General features: G+C 35.0%; 1 protein-coding gene across 1 annotated transcript; it reads right to left on the bottom strand.

Moving 5' to 3' along the window:
• Positions 1 to 2,867: 2,867 nt before the first annotated feature.
• Positions 2,868 to 17,258, bottom strand: Smp_131310 (hypothetical protein; the record flags this gene model as incomplete). The annotated part of the gene is made up of 9 exons (XM_018798434.1): positions 2,868 to 4,680; positions 5,032 to 6,620; positions 6,720 to 6,860; positions 8,441 to 9,067; positions 9,146 to 9,440; positions 12,222 to 12,451; positions 12,599 to 12,772; positions 15,435 to 16,128; positions 17,256 to 17,258. The coding sequence occupies 9 exons, from the start codon at positions 17,256 to 17,258 to the stop codon at positions 3,022 to 3,024; spliced, it is 5,412 nt and encodes a 1,803-aa protein (XP_018653376.1). The 3' UTR covers positions 2,868 to 3,021.
• Between the last annotated feature and the right edge of the window lie 1,053 nt (positions 17,259 to 18,311).

Consider the following 18,311-nt stretch of genomic DNA (forward strand, 5'->3'; position numbering starts at 1 on the left):
CAAGGTTTACATTTATTTGACATAAAACGATTAAGAGGACTGATTAAAACAATATTAAAATCTAGGACAATTATTTAGTTAGTATTAAAGTAGAAATATAAGGTTCTTTGTATCAGGTTAGACAGAAGGGGAATTCAGTGTTACTTATAAATTCAGATGAGATTCGGAAAAATTTAAATATATAAAGATATTTGAGGCATGGATGCTATAAAGAAGAACAAAATCTGATGAGACCATGATTTACAGATGACATTTGAGAGATATTGAGGTTACCCTATTTACTAAGGTAAATGAGCGTTGTAAATTGGTGTGAGGAATCAGGTTTACGATTTACTGTTGGTGTTACGTTTAGTTATTAGAATTAGAGTTTTCCTTACGAACTGACATTAGCTATAATGCCGTTTGTCAATATGCATGAATGAATTTCACGTCGGGATCCAAGACCTACTATATTAAGCATGATTAGTTCTTCCATAAATTAGTGACCCGCCCCAAAACTCACTGAACTACTCCTGCTACATAAAAATTCGTCTGCAGTCTGTCTTCTGTAAGAGCAGCTACCTCAAAAACTTCATCAAAATGTGCATGAACAATCAAAATACTGTAAAAAACCGACTTTGGAAACCAAGAAAACTATTGTCTCACATTATGAAAGAAATATCCTGGAAACCATTTAGCCTTAACGTCGCTCACAACCCAACACAGTCACGTAGTTATATTCTATGCAGGCCAAAAACCACAACATCAAAGAAGAGAAAGTTCAACATCGTTTACAAAATATATTGCACCAACTGCGGGAAACATTATATTAGAAGAACTGGGCACCCCTTTCACCTACTCATGAATAAACATAGAGCAGTGAAGAACGAACAAGATATACCACCACTGATATCGATGTATGCAGACAGCAATCAAGATGAATTCGATTTTAAAAAAAATCGGAATCTAGGACCTTGTAAGCTCCAAGAATACTAGAAAATTTGTGGAAGCAACATGCGCATCGACATCGACTCAATCTATGAACCCATAGAGATGTCAGTCCGGAGGCCAGCTAACAAAGACAATACACATTAATCCAAGAGTAATTGAAGGCAATAAAATCTAAGAAGAAAGTCATTCACAAACAAGGCCACAGGAATGAACTGACAAAACACATCTGAAATAATTAGTAAGCTCACTTCTACAAGAAGTTCATGATGACAATTACAAAATAATCTTAGCTATACCACTATTGAAAAATTGGAAGGATTGTAGGTCTGTTTCATACTAGCATGTGACTCCCTAGCAGCGCGCATCCACGACTTTGCACGCAAGTTCCAGTGAGTGACCGTGACCAATGGAGCTAACTCAGGTCAGGTGCGAGACAATTACCCACCAAAGACAAGTGAAGATGGCCGTACAATATTGTGGATTGTTTGAAATTAGACATTAGCAGCACTGGATGTCAGCGCGTGAGATCGAGAGTCCTGGATCCGATACCAGTGCGCCTGGAAGTCTACTGCTGAGGAGTCCCACACTAGGCCGAAACGGCCATCTAGTGCTCCCAGGTTTTCAATGGTGGTCATAGATCGCTCTAGTCTAACAAAATGAAGTAATGTAAAGACGAACATTACAACTTGACATTTGTCCCCCGATTGTCCTGGTACAGTCAAGAGTGGCGGGGGTCAGCTCTACCTCTCGAAATACTCTCACATGAACACACATATACAACAATTGTCAGGGGAGTCCTACTTAGTGTTTATGAGATTGAGGACGAAAAACGAATGTCCGGTTCTTTAACCGCGTTAGTGGATATGGAGCGTCCACCTAGGGGAGTTAGAAAACCATGATTCCAAACCAACAGTGCACATGGGTTCTAGTATCCTGAAGAAACAAATGGAGTATGAACCTATTTTCGATCATCGGCCACCACGAGACTGCATCTCTTTACGTTGCTCCACTGTCCTAAGGATTAGATCTTCAAGTTAAAGGGTCGGGGAGTATCTTTCTAAGAAAAACACCCGTTTCGGTTTGGGCACCCGAGCAGTATAACCGCCCTCACATAAACCAATGATAAATACTACCGGCCTCATTGTTATTGTGTGATTCATATGTATTTGGAGCCCCCTTGTACCAATGTTTATATGTTCAAATAATAAAATCAGCCTCACCCTCAATATCCCATAACCAGTAGATTTGACTGGTATTTTAATACTTTTAATAATTACCACATTAGGAGGAAAGCTTCAAGATGCCTATTGTCCTTCTGAACGACATCATCAGCATAAACTTCGGTTAGAAGTGAAGTGTTTGAATTTTTCCACATGTGATTCACAGCTTGTCCTGTGCACCTCGATGTTGATTGTGCTGACAATGTCGTTTAGAAGGACGATGAAAGCTCCACGACCAAATCATCCAGATCACAGAACAAACCTACATTAAGATAAGAGAACTTAACAATACTAAACAAATGAAGTATGAATGAGTACGACACAAAGAGAAGTGGTAATTACTATATATATCTATCTTTTGTTTATTTATTTACGTTTATTTACAAATAAAAAACAAACAAACAAACGACAAACTTCCCTGAAATCAATAAAGGTATTTCATTAACATTATCAATGTCATTATTGTCATCATTATCATCATATACAATGGATAATATTGAAATTGACTTTGTACATAAAAAAAAGATACTCTTCATCATTTAAGAAAAAATAATCTTGAAAAATGGTTTCTGTTTTTTGCTTACTACAAAAAAGAGAACAATCATTATTGTACACACAAAATGTATGTGTAAATTTTTTCTGTTTTTCATTTTCTTTTTTTGGAGAAAAGATACTCCATGTCTACAATGTTTGAGACATTAGACATATGATGAGAGGGAGGGGAACAATGGGGGAAAATGCAAATAAAATGAAAAAGCATGTTTGTTTGTTTGTTTAACAATCTTGAATGAGGGGGGTGGTAGAGAAAGAATTGAAACAAAAAAGATGCACAAAAGAAAACAAACAATTACTATTATTTACTCATTAGTTATCAAGTAGGCATTGGATGATAAGGAACTTGAGTGAAATGTCCTGTTCTATTAACTAGATCATTTGGAGTCCAACCAACTAATGATGAAGATTGCATAACAACAGGTGAATCTAGTAGAGATAAATTATTTTGGTTATCAGAACAATGGTAATAATAATAATTATCATTGTTAGAATTATACACAGCATTTTTCGGATGATATGTATCAACTATTGTTGAGAATGGTAAAGTTGTATCTGGAGGTAGAATGTCATGTTGTGACAACCTACCTATACTACTATTAATATCACTATTTCTATTATTTCTACACGTATTACTGAGCATACCAGGATAGGGAATATGAGTAGAGGTAACAGTGATATCATCAACAATAGTATTAGCTGTAGTGGAAGCAGTATTAACCATGATAAACTGATTTGAGCCTATATTTGACGAAATATTCGATAAGAAATCAGAGGAGGTATTTTGAAAAGTTGGTTGTTGTTGAATTCCAGAACAGTAGGAACCTGATAATTGTGTAAGAGATGAAGTATTGTCAACAACATTACATGAATGTACATTTCTTTCTGTACATGGAAGAATTGACGATTGATTTAAATTACAATTACCTGAATAATTAAAATAATCTGGTTTTACTAAAAGTGAATTATTAATTTGTGAAGCTGTACAACCGGTTGATGTTGATAATTGAAGATTTGATGAAAGAACATCTCTTGTACTTGTCACAACAAGAGGAAATGAAAAATTCCCTGAATAGACAGGATAAACTGGAGTGGATGACTGTTGATTTATATGGTGGGCTCTATCTGTCTTGATTGTAGTTGATAGTGATTGACAGGAACTATTATTAATCATATCCGGTATGAACTGATTAACTCCAGAAGGTAAAAGTGACTGAGAATTTGAATGATGCGTAAAAGGAAACGAAGATGGATTGCATTGGTAATTCTGTGTAACTGGTAAATGTGAAAGTTGAGGCTCTAGATTACATGAATTTGGTAGACTGGACATGGAACAGGTTACACGATCCATTCCACACAATTGACTTGGATTTTGAAAATTGGAACATGTGTCAAAAGGTTGCTGTGTACTCACATTTACACCATACGAAGCCGTAGGCGTTAAGTAACAGTATGAAGTTGTTGGAAGGTGAAGTGACTCACAGGTTCCCATAGCATTAGATGCTCTACACAGATAAGAATCTGACAAATTATTATTTTGTGATGTGTGCACTATCTGTCCAGGAGTTAAAGAGTGACATGTTATTGATGGGAAACCTGTTGAATTAAACAAATCCGATGAGTTATACTGATCGCATGTTATGTTATATGGAGATTCGTTGATTGGTACAACTTGATATGGTACACGTCTTGCGTATGATGATTTCATTGGATTACACTCTGACCATGGAATAGATAATGAAGCAACTGGAGAGATGGAAGAACATGACCTTGACTGTCTGCTGGTAGTTTTCAAGCTCTTCTTAGTATTACCATCTCGTTTTGTTCTGGAACGAGTTGTTGTTATTCTTGATGGTGGTGTCGGGATACTACTACTATTAAGTTGTGGACATGTTCTTATTGGTATCAAATCATAAATATTTGATTGTTGTTGATAAGAGAAATCAGATTCATAGGGAAAACTTCCTAAACCTGTTGACTGATGAATGACAGGAAAATGAGATGAAGATGATGACAGTACACTACCAATACTTCTACTATTCATATTATTGATACAATAGTTATCTGACTGAGATGGTACACCTACTGTTGTACAAGTTGTCACTGGAAACACTTCCATACTAATTAATGGTAAATTAGAAAGTTGTCCAGAATAATTAGTGCTTAATAAATTCATATCACATGATTTACTGAGATTATTAGTAAAATTAGTATTATTAATAGTAGTAGTTGTAGTAATAGCAGTAGAAGAGGTAACAATAACAGAATCTGATTGGTCTAAAATATTCGATAAAACAGAACTAGAATAAGAATGTGTCGATCCACAAACCAATTGATCTGTATCAGGCGAAACAAAATTTGATGATTCTGACAAAATGTCATCTGTATCGCATAATAGCGTTTTATCTTCATGGTTCGACAATGGTGTATGAAAGAATTCTTTAGTAATTATTGTATTTTTATTATCAATATAATCATGTCGATTGTTATTTTCAAATTGTAAATGATGGTGAATATGTGTTAATTCAGTAGAATCGAAATCTGGTTCATGATCTGATGCTACAATAGGAATGTGTTCTCTTTCAGGACTAGTACATTCTGACAAATATTGATTTTTTGAAGGAGAGGAATGTTGACTTTTGGTGGAATTATTTCGAGTTACATCTATATGTACATTGGTAGTAGTAACAGAATTGGAAATATTTGCAATGACGGAACAAATAATACCATCAGATATCAGTGATAAATTCACTGTAGACAATGGAATTGTTGATTCTAATGACAAGGAATTAACTGCTGATAGGTTATTGTTTGGATATGTCATACAACATGTTGAAGATACAACTGACAAATGAACATTTGAATCAGTAACAAAACCAATTTCTTCTTCTGGAAACGAAATATTTTGTATATCTAACGGTTTAGATGATGTCTGAGTAGAGTTTAAGTAGGATAGAGTATCAGTCGTACATGAAGTAACTGTTACTGTTGTTGACGTAGTACTGCAAATCTCTAGAGGATTCGGTGCAGAATCATACAAGCTGACAGGATTATTTGGTGAAATGATTGAAGATTGGAATACGCTAATTTCATTAGCCGGACTACAAGAAGAAGAAGATGAAGGCGAAAGCAACTTAGATGGATGATTTGAATCAACAGCTTTATCAACAACATAGGACGATAGCTTATCTATAACTGGTGAATGACTACACAAAGAAAGAATAGGTGACGGAGTAGTACAAGAAAGACTTTCGTATTGTTGACTGGAAACTGGTATCATTGGTTGATTAGATATATTGATATTTTCAGAAAATAACGGTAGATTCAACAAATCAGCGGATACTTTCACTAAATAATCATCAGATTGTTCCTCCAATGATGATCGATGACTGACTGGTGAACCTAACGCTGGCTGAGTAATAATAGTGGTAGTATCATTGTCATCTTCACGTGTTATTCTTACTTCAGAAAGTAATGAGTTTGTATAAAATTTCAAATTTGGATGACTATGACATCGACGACAATTACCCATGGGATAATAACACACCATATCCATCATCATTATTATTTTGCTCGGTTCTGAAGTATGACGACTACGTAAAACATTATTATTACTATTATGATGAGAATAAATATCCATTTGATTATGATTGAAATTAAATGTTAAGGTTCTATCATTTAATAAATTACTTCGTTTTTTCTCTGTAAAATTGTTACCATTGAAGAAATCTTGTGAATCTTCAAGAAATGGTGGACTTAAACTATCGGATAAACACATTGCAACAGTTTGTTCACTACTACTATCTTGAGAAATTATAGAAGATAATGAATTATTATCAAATGATGATAATGATTTAGACGGTTTATTTACAAGATCATCACCATTATAGGATGCAATTAATGTCAATCCATCAGTATCTGTTGTATAATTCATTAATTGACCGTTAACATAACTATCTTCTATACAATCGATACTTTTCATATTTATATTATTATTATTATGCAATTGTTGTTCACCGGTCATTGGAAGAGTTAACACAGTTGAATGATCACTTGCATAATTGTCTGATAAATCAATATGAGTAGATGAAATAGTAGAGGATGAGTAAGGCGATACAGGTGGATGAGTTAGGTTTTCAGTAGCGTTGATTGAACATTCTGAAATACGGTCAAGAAAACAAATAAATAAATAAGATTATATCACAGATGAATTGACTATCGACCTCAGCATACTAACGTAGGATGGAAAAAGGGTAATGCTCACTTCTTTCTCAAGGCTCGACGTTGATTATGACTGATTGTTAAGTAAAGAATAATTTCATGTTTTAAGGTTCATAACGATGATTGCATTTTATTGCTTAGACTACAGTGTAATCAATTGTTATGTCTTGTGATACTAGACCGCTATCATGTGTTATATTGCTCAATCAAGATCCCAATCTTCAATTAGTTCATCTAAATCGCCAGTAGGACCGGTGACCTTCAATTTAACGAATTTACATACTGACTAATGAAAAAAACAATCAAGTCTTCGACGCTTATTGATCCTCTAGTTCTTTCTAGCCCAGTAGCCAATCAGACGACGAAGAGAGGAAGAAGATTAATTCTCTATTATACTCAACTATGACTCAAAACGTATGCAAAAGTATACTTGTAAACCGTGACAATGCAGCACACCAAATAAGAAATCACACTTTAAGCACAATCATAACATAAATAGTAAAGAGCAGTACATAATTAATTTGTAATAAATAAGAAATAGTAAAACATATACCGACAGTTAATAGGTCCACTGAAAGCTTACAATAAGTGGAAAATAGAAAAGTAACAATAAAGTTATCTACTAATTACACAATAGAGATATAAGTAAAAATTTCAAGTAAAAGTTTCAAGTTCCCTAATATTCGTCCCAACAATACCAACAGTCTAAGGGACTTAATTTCACAAGGTCGTTCATTTGATGACTGGAAACGAACACTAGAAATCTATGGATGTAAGTTTCCACACCCACTGAACACTTGTCAAATCGAAGCTGTATCACTTAGTATTGGGTCATGTAGCCCAAAATGGGTGATGTAATTGGCAATTTTTCACGAATCATTAGTTCCGGGAAGATCATAGATATGCCTCGCTGACAAGTTTCGAACAACACAAAACCTAGATCAAGATATCGCTCCTAGTCATCCTCAAACCATTTAATTTGAACTGATATGCAAATACTACATTGACATCTGCTATTATTTAGAATGTGTTACAATTATGAACCGTTTTGTTATTACATTATTGTCAGATGAATAAAATAAGAAGTAATATCCAAACTGGGAGTCACATAAATAAACACTACTAATCAGTAGGCCGGACCAAAGTACATTGTAGAATTTGAACGTGTGTTGATTAAAACCAGCTCCTAAGAGTGCTTAGACGCAAGTTTTTCAACTGCATAATTGAATAACGTGTAAAATAAGGTTTTAACACTATTCTGTGTATTTTTTTAATAATCTGTTAAGTGGTTTGGAGGTAGTCGACAGCGTTCTTCCTGTTGATCACACCTACAATCATTATCTTATATCCCATAACATAGTGCATGCGATTTTAAGTCGCTTAGATTAATGACAAAATACTAATTTGATTGATAAAATTCGATCAACACTAAAACGGACTAAAACAAACATAACACTAATCATTAACTGATGAATCAATCAAAAAAAAATACAACAAAGTGATTATTAACAATTTACCTGTTTCACAAGAATTTGACGGTAATAAAATCGGTGGTTGAATATCATCACAATGATGATTAATCCAATGAGCTGACAGTGAAGTACTGAAAATAGGTGATAATATTGTTTCTGACTTAACATCATTGGTTATTAATACAGGCGGTAAGGGCGAATGATTCAATTGATTTCTTACTGAATGAGAACTGCCAATCAATGGGGATTTATGATTATCGGTTGTATTGAATGGTATTAATGAAGGAGCTGTTAATGGTGTACAATTATTTACAGCACGACAAAGTATTGGGGGTGAAGAGGACGATGATGATGATGAGGATTCAGAACCACGGATTGTGTAATCATCATTTTGAAATTTATAATTAGATGGAGCAGATTTACACGATGAACTTAAATGTATAGGAGATGTAGGCCAAGAACGGTGTTTTCGATTATGAAGAGAATTATGTAATCGTTTGAATAGAATAGATCTGTTTGTATTAATAACAGCATCGGATAAATAATGCACAGAGATTTCAGAGCATAAAGTTGTTGTTATAAGATTATCATTCTGTTGTATTAGATGGTTAGTACATTGATGTTGTTGCTGTCGAAGGATTTTCGTTTCCGACAACGATGACAGCATACAACCTCGATCATTACTAGCAGTGGTAACAGAAGTAGTAGTAGTAGTAGTGAGACCAGTATTTACAACATCCTCATCATCACCATCCAGATTAGTTTCAACATACAAAGGAAAACTAAAATTGGAATTGAATTTATGTGAAATTGTTGAAGGATCTGTTGAACGACAATTTGAAGTACAACCTAATTCATAGTGATGATGAACACAGTGAAGGTTATTCACCGATGAACAATCTACAGCTTTAGCTGTCGAATCCGAAGATGACGATGACGGTGATGATGAAAGAGAATTCATAGAAGAATCATCCGATTTTGAGTGGACAACAAGTAGTCCACTATCGTAAAGTGATAAACACGGTGGTGGTCTATTATTCAATTCCTTACCAAAAGAATGATGTGATTTTGATATAAATGAAATAGTATTATCATTATTACTATTATGATTATTATGATTACTATTGATTATATCATTCAATGATGTTGGCAAATCAATATCATTAGTTGATAAACCATCAGCAAGTGATAACATCGGTGGAGAAGGTGTATGAATTGAAGTAGGACTAAGTGATGATAATTTGTCAACAATACGATTACTAATGAATTGTTCTTTCTATACATTAAAAAAGCAAGAGAAAAAAATGGGAAAGAATGATATTGTTAAACAGAATGAGAAATCAATAATTCGTCAGAAAAAAAAGAAGTAGAATGTTTTATTTCTGAAAATTGAACAAAAAACATTAGGAATCCAGGTGCTCCCAAATGCCCTGGTACGGTCGACAGTGGGGAGAGTCCGCTCTCCCTCTCCAAATGCTCTCACATGGCCACGTGTATATAGCCTCTGCCAGCGAAGTCTTACTCACTGCCTTCTCGTGGCGGGGGTGTTATCTACGAAATCGAGAGGACGAAAAGAGAATGTCCGGCGCTTTAACCGGGTTGGTGGACATGGAAAGTCCACCTAGGGGAGTTGGAAAACCCTGATTCCAAACCAATAATGCACATGAGCTCCGTCATCCTGAGGGAACAAATGGCGTATGAATCAATCGTTGGTCACCGGCTACCATGGGACTGCATCTCCTCAAGATGCTCCACTGCCTCGTGGATCAGACCTTTAGGTCAAAGGCTCCGGTTGTGGCCCCCTAAGAAAACCACCTGCTTCAGTTTGGGCACCTGTACAGTATCACAGCCCTCACACACATCGAATGAGATTTGTGTGGCGCATATGTATCTGGTGCTTCCTTGTACCAATATTTATGTGTTTGAATAATAATAATCCAGGTAGTTGAATTATAATTGACAAGTGGAAGTTTTCGAAATGAATCTATGCATCATAATCTAGTGGAGCAAGAGACTGTACCACTTCGATAATCATTAACTGGATGACAAATATCGATTATTACTAACTCATTTGGAAAACATTGAAGGAATCAACTGTTTGTGTTCCGAATCTTGCTGACGATAAGAACTTAATTTTGTATGAGTTCAATCGGATCATGCTTGTTTTTAGCTAGGTGACGGATATAAACTGCCAATCAAAAGAATTATTGACGAGAAAACTGCCGTTTAGTTTATGATCAGTGACATGGTAATCTAACTATTGAATTTCTAACGAGTAAGTCACGTTTAAAAATCGATGAACATAAAAAGACCGAATCAAGCAAATAGTACATATTATCAACATTCATACAATAATAAGTGCATGGTTTCTAACCTAAAACATTAATCTGTGTACGCTTACTGAACTATATATTATTATACTTAATTTGAAGACTTTTTATATCGAACGGATCTACAGTTAACCGTTCGATCATAAATAAAATATCATTGATTTATTTATTTAGTATACAGTACTGAAGTCTCAAATTCTGTGTTGATGAAAATAACCCATTTTTATTAATAAACATAAATGGATGGTTGGTAACAATGGAATCCAGAATGTTTATCTCGTCTTACTTGTGACTCGTTAGCTGAGCGTGCCTGAATCCTATAGTTCATATTCACCCTAAAACTCGAACCAAGTACCGTTTAGCTTCAAATGCATCGCGTCATCCCCTTAGCCACTGTCATGTGCAAAGGGGTGAATTTCAATCAAAATGTCTCGGTTGCTTGAATCTTACCATTAACGTCTACGACTGAAAACGATGGTGAGACCATAATAAATGGACGAACCAATTAGATTTACGATAACAGGTCTTGGATTTTGATTCAAAATTCATTCATATGTTTGTCTAAATAACGTTTAGGCATTTTAGATTATGTCAGTTCGTGACGAAAACCCTAAATCTAGTGCCCGTTCCTAATCACCAACTGTAAATCAGGTGTAGCACACAAACCAGCGAATTCACCTCAATCAATCCTATACAAACTAAAGGACGAAATAACAAAAGAACAAAAGCTGAACATCATCGACAGCACTGTTTGTTTCAAATGCGAAAAACATTACATCGAATAAAGTGGACACCCCCTTCATTTTCCTCTGCATCAACGTCAGTTAGCGTTCAAACGCCATGACATATTCTCGCTTATATCAATACATGTAGACAAATGTGGACTCACATTCGAATGAAATATGTTGAGAATACTAAAAGCACCACAACAGAGAATTTTTAGAAGCATGGCATTCAGGCCAATCAGCAATCAACGAACACATTGAGATCGATCCAATCTATCAACTAATCACAAAATTCATAGACAAATATAGGACCAAGAATCAAATCAATGGGAGATCAAGTCAAAATAAAGAAGTAGACAGTGACAAGTCAACGGTCAACAATAGCCAATCAAGATCGAGGTTGACAGGACAAACTGTGAGTCACATGTGGAGAAATTCAAACACTTCACCCCAACCTGAAATTTATTGTAATGATATTGTTCAGAAGAACAATGGAAGCTCCACGACCGAACCATCCAGCTCAGAGAACAAAACTTCACGTAAAGCTTATTAGATGAAATACTCAATTCCCAACTAGTAGATCACAGAACCAGACATTGCTTCACCACTTTTGTTTTGAGCATGCTTTTGATATCATCAACCCCACACATACACAAACAAACGCAAAGAAACCAAGGAAGTATGATTCAAACCGGACTAATACATAGAATACTTACTTCATAAATGATTTATATCAAATAAAAGTCATAATAAATTACAAACGTTTCTTACCTGGTGACTAACATTCAATTGACACCGTTGTTCACTAGTCCCTGGACATTCTTCATCTGGATTTCCTATACTATCACTATCATTATCATCTTTGACTAATACAGTTGTTGGTGAACTGGAAAATGATGGTCGAAGTGGTGACATATCTATGCAATCAGATGATGATGGTAGACAAATATTGTCAACTTTTGTTTGCATTGTTGTACCTGCTGACGCGGTGATTAATTTATCTTTCAGATTATATAATGAACGAAAACTATTATTATTAAGAGTTGTCAAAGTATTGCTGCTACTACTACTACTACTACTACTACTACTACTACCACTGCTACTAATACTACTGACGTAACTTTCAGAAGTAGTAGATGTAGGCATACCATGAGAGAAATTGAAACAATTCATAAATGTTGAAAATAAACTTGTCTCTTTAGCATTATTTGTATTATTGTAATTTCTTGTCGAAGAAGATTTCTGTGGTGCATTATAAGAGAGACGACGAGTTCTAGTAGCGATGGGACAATTGTCAGTGGATGTGAATCCACCACCACCTCCTGTACGTGTGAAGGACAGACAGAAAGAAAACAGGACGATTTGTGAACTGACATGAATATTGGTAAATATACATAAAATTTCAAGAAATCAACTTTAAATTCACTGAATTTATAAGATACTAAGTTAACCATCAAAAATATCGACTTTTTCATAAACACTGTGTCAGTTAAAACTAACATCGAATATAGGACATTCTGTTGATATTTATCCAAGTTACATAACTATTAATCCCAGTGAGATGACTATATGTTCCACAAGGGGATAACTATACAATAGAGTATCTTTAACAACACACTGATACAAAGTTTGCTACAAGAACATGATGTAGAAGTCGTTGTATATATTAAACAACTAACATCTTCACAGTAGAACCTTGATTTAATATACAAGCGTGAAAAAAAACTGAGAGTAGAAAAAGTGGATAAGTTGCATGTAGTCGAGTGGAATTTTGGCAACAAATCATCTGACGAGGTTATAAACTTCTGAAGACCGTAATGAATGTGAGATTTGTTATGTACATAACTCTGCATGGAGCCCTTCTAAAGTTACTCCCGGTCCCGAGTCCAGACATTGAATGAGGCTTGAGAATGGGTGTAGCAACCCTATCCGGTAAAAAAGAAACCTTGCCTGAAAAAAGATTGACCAGAAAAATCGAAAATATTTGTTATGCATTATGAGCAGATATGGATAGTGGCTAACAGTGGAATTCGAGACGCACGTTGCGTCCCGTCTGGCATTCTTCAGCTGGATGTACGTGTATCTCAGAGTTAACGTTCATTTAGGGACTTAAACCAAGTATCGTTTTCCTTGAAACGGCATTGCATAGCTCACTTAGCTATTGAGTCCAGATAGCCACTGGCTTGAACAATGGGATGCACATGTGACGAAAGAGACTGACTAACTACAGTCCTAGAGATTAAGAGGAAAATTCAAATAAATTTGTTATGCACGATTAGCCACCTCCTACCTTCATGTAAAATACTTACTGATCAGTTTGAGAGAGCGTGGGATAAAAGTCAGATCAAAACACGAAGTCACTGAGTGTTTTACCTGAGATAGAGAGGAAGATATAAGTTTACTGATTCAGTCACAAATTTTCAGTGATCTAGTCCAATATCGAAGATACTGAATAAAATGTATAAATTGTTTATCTTCATCCAGGCATTTTACAACCTTTTTTTTATATTTTGCCACTATTATTGGTAGCATCTTACAAAGGTGTCAGATTTAACGTAGTCCTATTGATCCTTTAAATTAATTGGACTAATTATTATAATCATCCACAATCAGTATAAACTACTTCAGTTACTGTAGAACCTGAGATATTTGTTAGTTAGCTCAAGTTGCCATACTAAATTAGCACGACGAGATGAAGTCAACATTGCTAAAGGAGTTGAAATAATCTAGTAGCAATGACAACCAGAAAGACTAAACACTGAGAATATGGACTAGAAAAACAGACTGTTCAGGTGTGTATGAGAGGACACTGGGAATAAAATCGAGAGGAAGATAAAGAGTGAATAAATCAATGCCATGCTATTTCACCCAAATTCCACCAATTATTGATCATGGTCATCAAGTGAACCCTAACCAGACAGTCTATATCTAACAACATGGCTCAGATCAATAATTAGTAACTCCATGGACTGACATATTTCTGTCTAGCTACTCCTAGCTTTCTTGCAACTACCTCCTACACCAGCTAACATAACCTGTTGAGGTAGGTAAAAGTTAGACATATGTAACACACATCTCAACCACCTAAGTCAATTAAGATTCAAAGCTTTATACACTAATTCTTCATGTTTCCTTTGTACATAATGCAGAACTTCAGCATTGGACATTCGGTCCTTGCACGATATGCGAACAGTCCTTAGAAGATACTTATGATCAAAAGCCCACGATTTATGGATGCCTCTTACTTCCATAGACCATGTTTCGCAGTTACAAAAAAGGATAGAACGAACTGTTGAGCAGTTTGTTCCTACTTTGATTGCCAAATGGACATCTTACCTACGTCACAGATGACACAAGTTGACAAAAGTCAAGCTAGCTTTCTAAATCTGTGTTTAGATTTCGTCAGACATCAACCCATTAAGACTGATGAGATTACCTCAGAGATTAATGGAATGGTAAATGAACCAAGTCACTTCGCTTCATAGGATCAATCAAGTGAATGATGTATACCAGTCCCAAAGAAAGGTTTCTATTGTAGGGAAGAGAAACGCATCAAAAACATGTTTGTATTGTTACTGTGTTTATATTATTAGCTGATTAACATCCCGATTATCATAAATAGCATAACTGTAAAGTCGAATCAATGGTACTGAATTTTCTTACTCCGTACTTTAGATTTAACTATTTTCCAAGTTCAATATTTCTATTTATTGATTTCACACAGAAAGTTGAGCGGATACACTACAATACATAGCGCGTGAAGTCTCAATTGATTAGTATTATTATTATTATTATTGTGTGTTACTTACGTAACTTAAGCGATATGAAAGTAATTTGTATAGATACATACAACAAGAATGAAATTCACCACAAAAAAATCAATCACTACAAATGTAATTTGGACAGTAGACAAGACATATCAAAAACGAGGACATGAGGAGAATATTTAACAAAACAAAAAGAGAAAGCAACAGGCAAACTAACCAGGTGGAGGGGGAGACGGTGGATCTGGAGGACGTGGACCATCTGAACAAAAACTTCGCTTACGGCAAGGCGAAGGATACGGTTTAGTTTTAGAAACCTTTTTACGTGAATTATGTAACGGTTTGTCGGTAAGGTTAATAGGACTACAATTAATTGATTTGACATTTGTAGAACCATGTCTTGTTGTATTAACTAAAGTGTCGTGTTTTTGTCTACTTGATGATTGATAAGTGAAAATAGATTCTGATGGAGTAGTTAGTGGAGATATTTGCTCATTGTTTTTATCAAGTGAATGAGTGGAACTAGGTGGGGAACGAAGACGTTGTCTAAAATTTATATCAGTTCCATTATCTATAACATTGTTGGATATTCTGTTGGACAAAGATTGATTAGCAGAATTATCATCAGTGTTAACAGTTGAAATGTTTGAAAGATTTCTATTGTTACAGGTACTTCGTAAACTACGTTTGCGAGGAGCTGTTTCTAGCGACTTGACAAAATTGTTTTCTCTGTTTATAGGAACCTTATCCGCTTGTGACTGAGTTTTGTGATTTTGAGGAGAGAATCTATTTATTTTTCGTACAGTTGGTGAAATCCCATTTTTAGATGGAATGATACATGAATTTTGATGAATTATTTGTGAATTAGAATTATCACAACCACCGCCAGAACTGTCTGCTGAAATGTCCAATTCCTATAAATTAGAAAATGAAAGGTTTGTGGTAAAAAAAACACTTTGTTAGTTTACACAATTTAACTCATCAACCACAGGTTTACTTGCTTGGTTTTGAGCGACACATTGCGTAATGATTATATTATTCGGTTGATAAAAAGAAGGAAATGAACCTGAGTTCAGATCTGTGACCTACTGATCGGACAGTCTAACGACAGCCATTGATAACCGATAGAATACTGTGAAAATTTATAAAGGTAGGATTAGTATCTTGATAAATCGAAGTGACTAAATAGACACAAATGCTGAGTTCGAATAAAACCATGCTTTCAATAAAATTATTTAGTTCCAAAAGGTAATTGAAATTAATAATACCACAAACTACAACCTGCTTACAAATGTCGTCCTGGCAAATTCCACATCACGCATTATTTGCCGACGGTGGGACTGGTTGGAAAAAGCGGAGTGGCTAGTTTATGACACAATGTGCTGGGATATGGAAAATAGCTGTACAACATTGGCATCTGTCAGTCCTTAAAGACTCCCTGATTCGGGTGCTGGAGATAGTACAATACAGTGGCTTGGGATGCTACCTAATATGGCTCAAAATAGAAGACCTTGGTCATCGTACTGTAAATTTTCTTTTTCTTTTTTCATAAAAGTAAGAGGAACTTCTATAACTGGTTGTATCTTTTTAAACAAAACAGCATCTCACATTAATTTTTTTACTATCATCTACTTATATTTATCCGTGTATAGATTTTTCATTATGCTCACTTTCCTTCCTTTATTTCTTCACAACCTCATTGCCCAGCGCATATTTATTGCGGCGCTTATCTGTACTAATATTTCTATATGTAAATAAATAACTATCACCGAACGAGCAGAGTTCCAAGGGAACGAATGGCAATGAATTTCGATTGCGTTTATAGTTTCAGCTTATCCAATCCTCATTACCAACTAATTAAAACCAGGTGTCTGATAATTTATTGACAGGTGTAAGATTTATGCATTATAACTGTATTATTCATGAGTAACTAATTTTTACCGCATAATTTACTTCCTTGTATTTGACTGGTTAATTGTAGATTATCTGTTCTTTCATTGGCCAATACATATTTTAAAACGTTTGGCTCCATCGAACTGACCATTTTGGTGTTTGCATGTGCTAAGGGTTGATTGTTGTTACTGGTGTATTTTATCAGCTTGAATGTGGGTTTCTTGAACTAAAATGACTGTTTTTTTAAAAAATAAAGAACCATTAATTCTTTCCAATACTAGGAAATACCTATGTTAGCGGGAAATAAACCGGATTAAGGAACGTTATGTGCATGATCTTGACGGCGCACGCTGATTGGCTAGTTCTAAACCAATCAGCTCTGGCAGATTATTGGAGAAGCATCTAGAAGCTTCTTATGCATATACTATAAATATATGAACCTTTTTCTAACCACTGATTGCTGTTCACCTACCCTTGTTATTTTAAATACAATTTCGTTCCTGTTCAATGTGTTCCGAATTTGGGGTCTTGTCAAGTGTCATTGTATAAGAATACTAAGCAATAGGAGTAGCTGGGTCGTTTATTAGCAAAACAACTATAACAACCTATGACTAGCATTAAACTCTAAAAACAGAAATCAGTAAGATAGAAAAAGAAAACATGTGTACTCAAAAGAAATTCAAAAAAAAAATACTTGAGGATGGATCAACGGGGACCAACGAAGACATTCTTCATCAATAGGAATCCAATTAACTGATCGTTCTTCATATTTCTCTTGTAGTTGTAACAAATGTTTCAGATCAAAACAGATTACAGGTCTAGGATGTATCGAAAAAACATTAATGAAATAATAGTAAAGAAAAATGCAGATAACACAAATAGAGAGACGTGAGATTTTTGAATAAATAGAAAAATATACTTATAGATGATATGAGCAACAAAATACTGCTTCCGTAAACTAATGTACGGAAATGAATCATTCAGGACGACATAAGCAATGTACAGCACATATGTTTACTAGGTGAATAAATCCAACAGTAATAAACAATGAATAAATGTAAATTGAGCAGGTGAAATGTTCAACCAGTGTAGCAGCAGCCTCTACATCAGTAGGTCTCAACATACACAAGGGAAAAACGATGATCCTTAAATACAACATGGGGAACATCAACCCAATCACACTAGATGGAACAGGCGGAAACTT

This window comes from Schistosoma mansoni, chromosome 6 (assembly GCF_000237925.1).
Source record: "Schistosoma mansoni strain Puerto Rico chromosome 6, complete genome".
In the NCBI taxonomy this organism is placed as follows: Eukaryota; Metazoa; Platyhelminthes; class Trematoda; order Strigeidida; family Schistosomatidae; genus Schistosoma; species Schistosoma mansoni.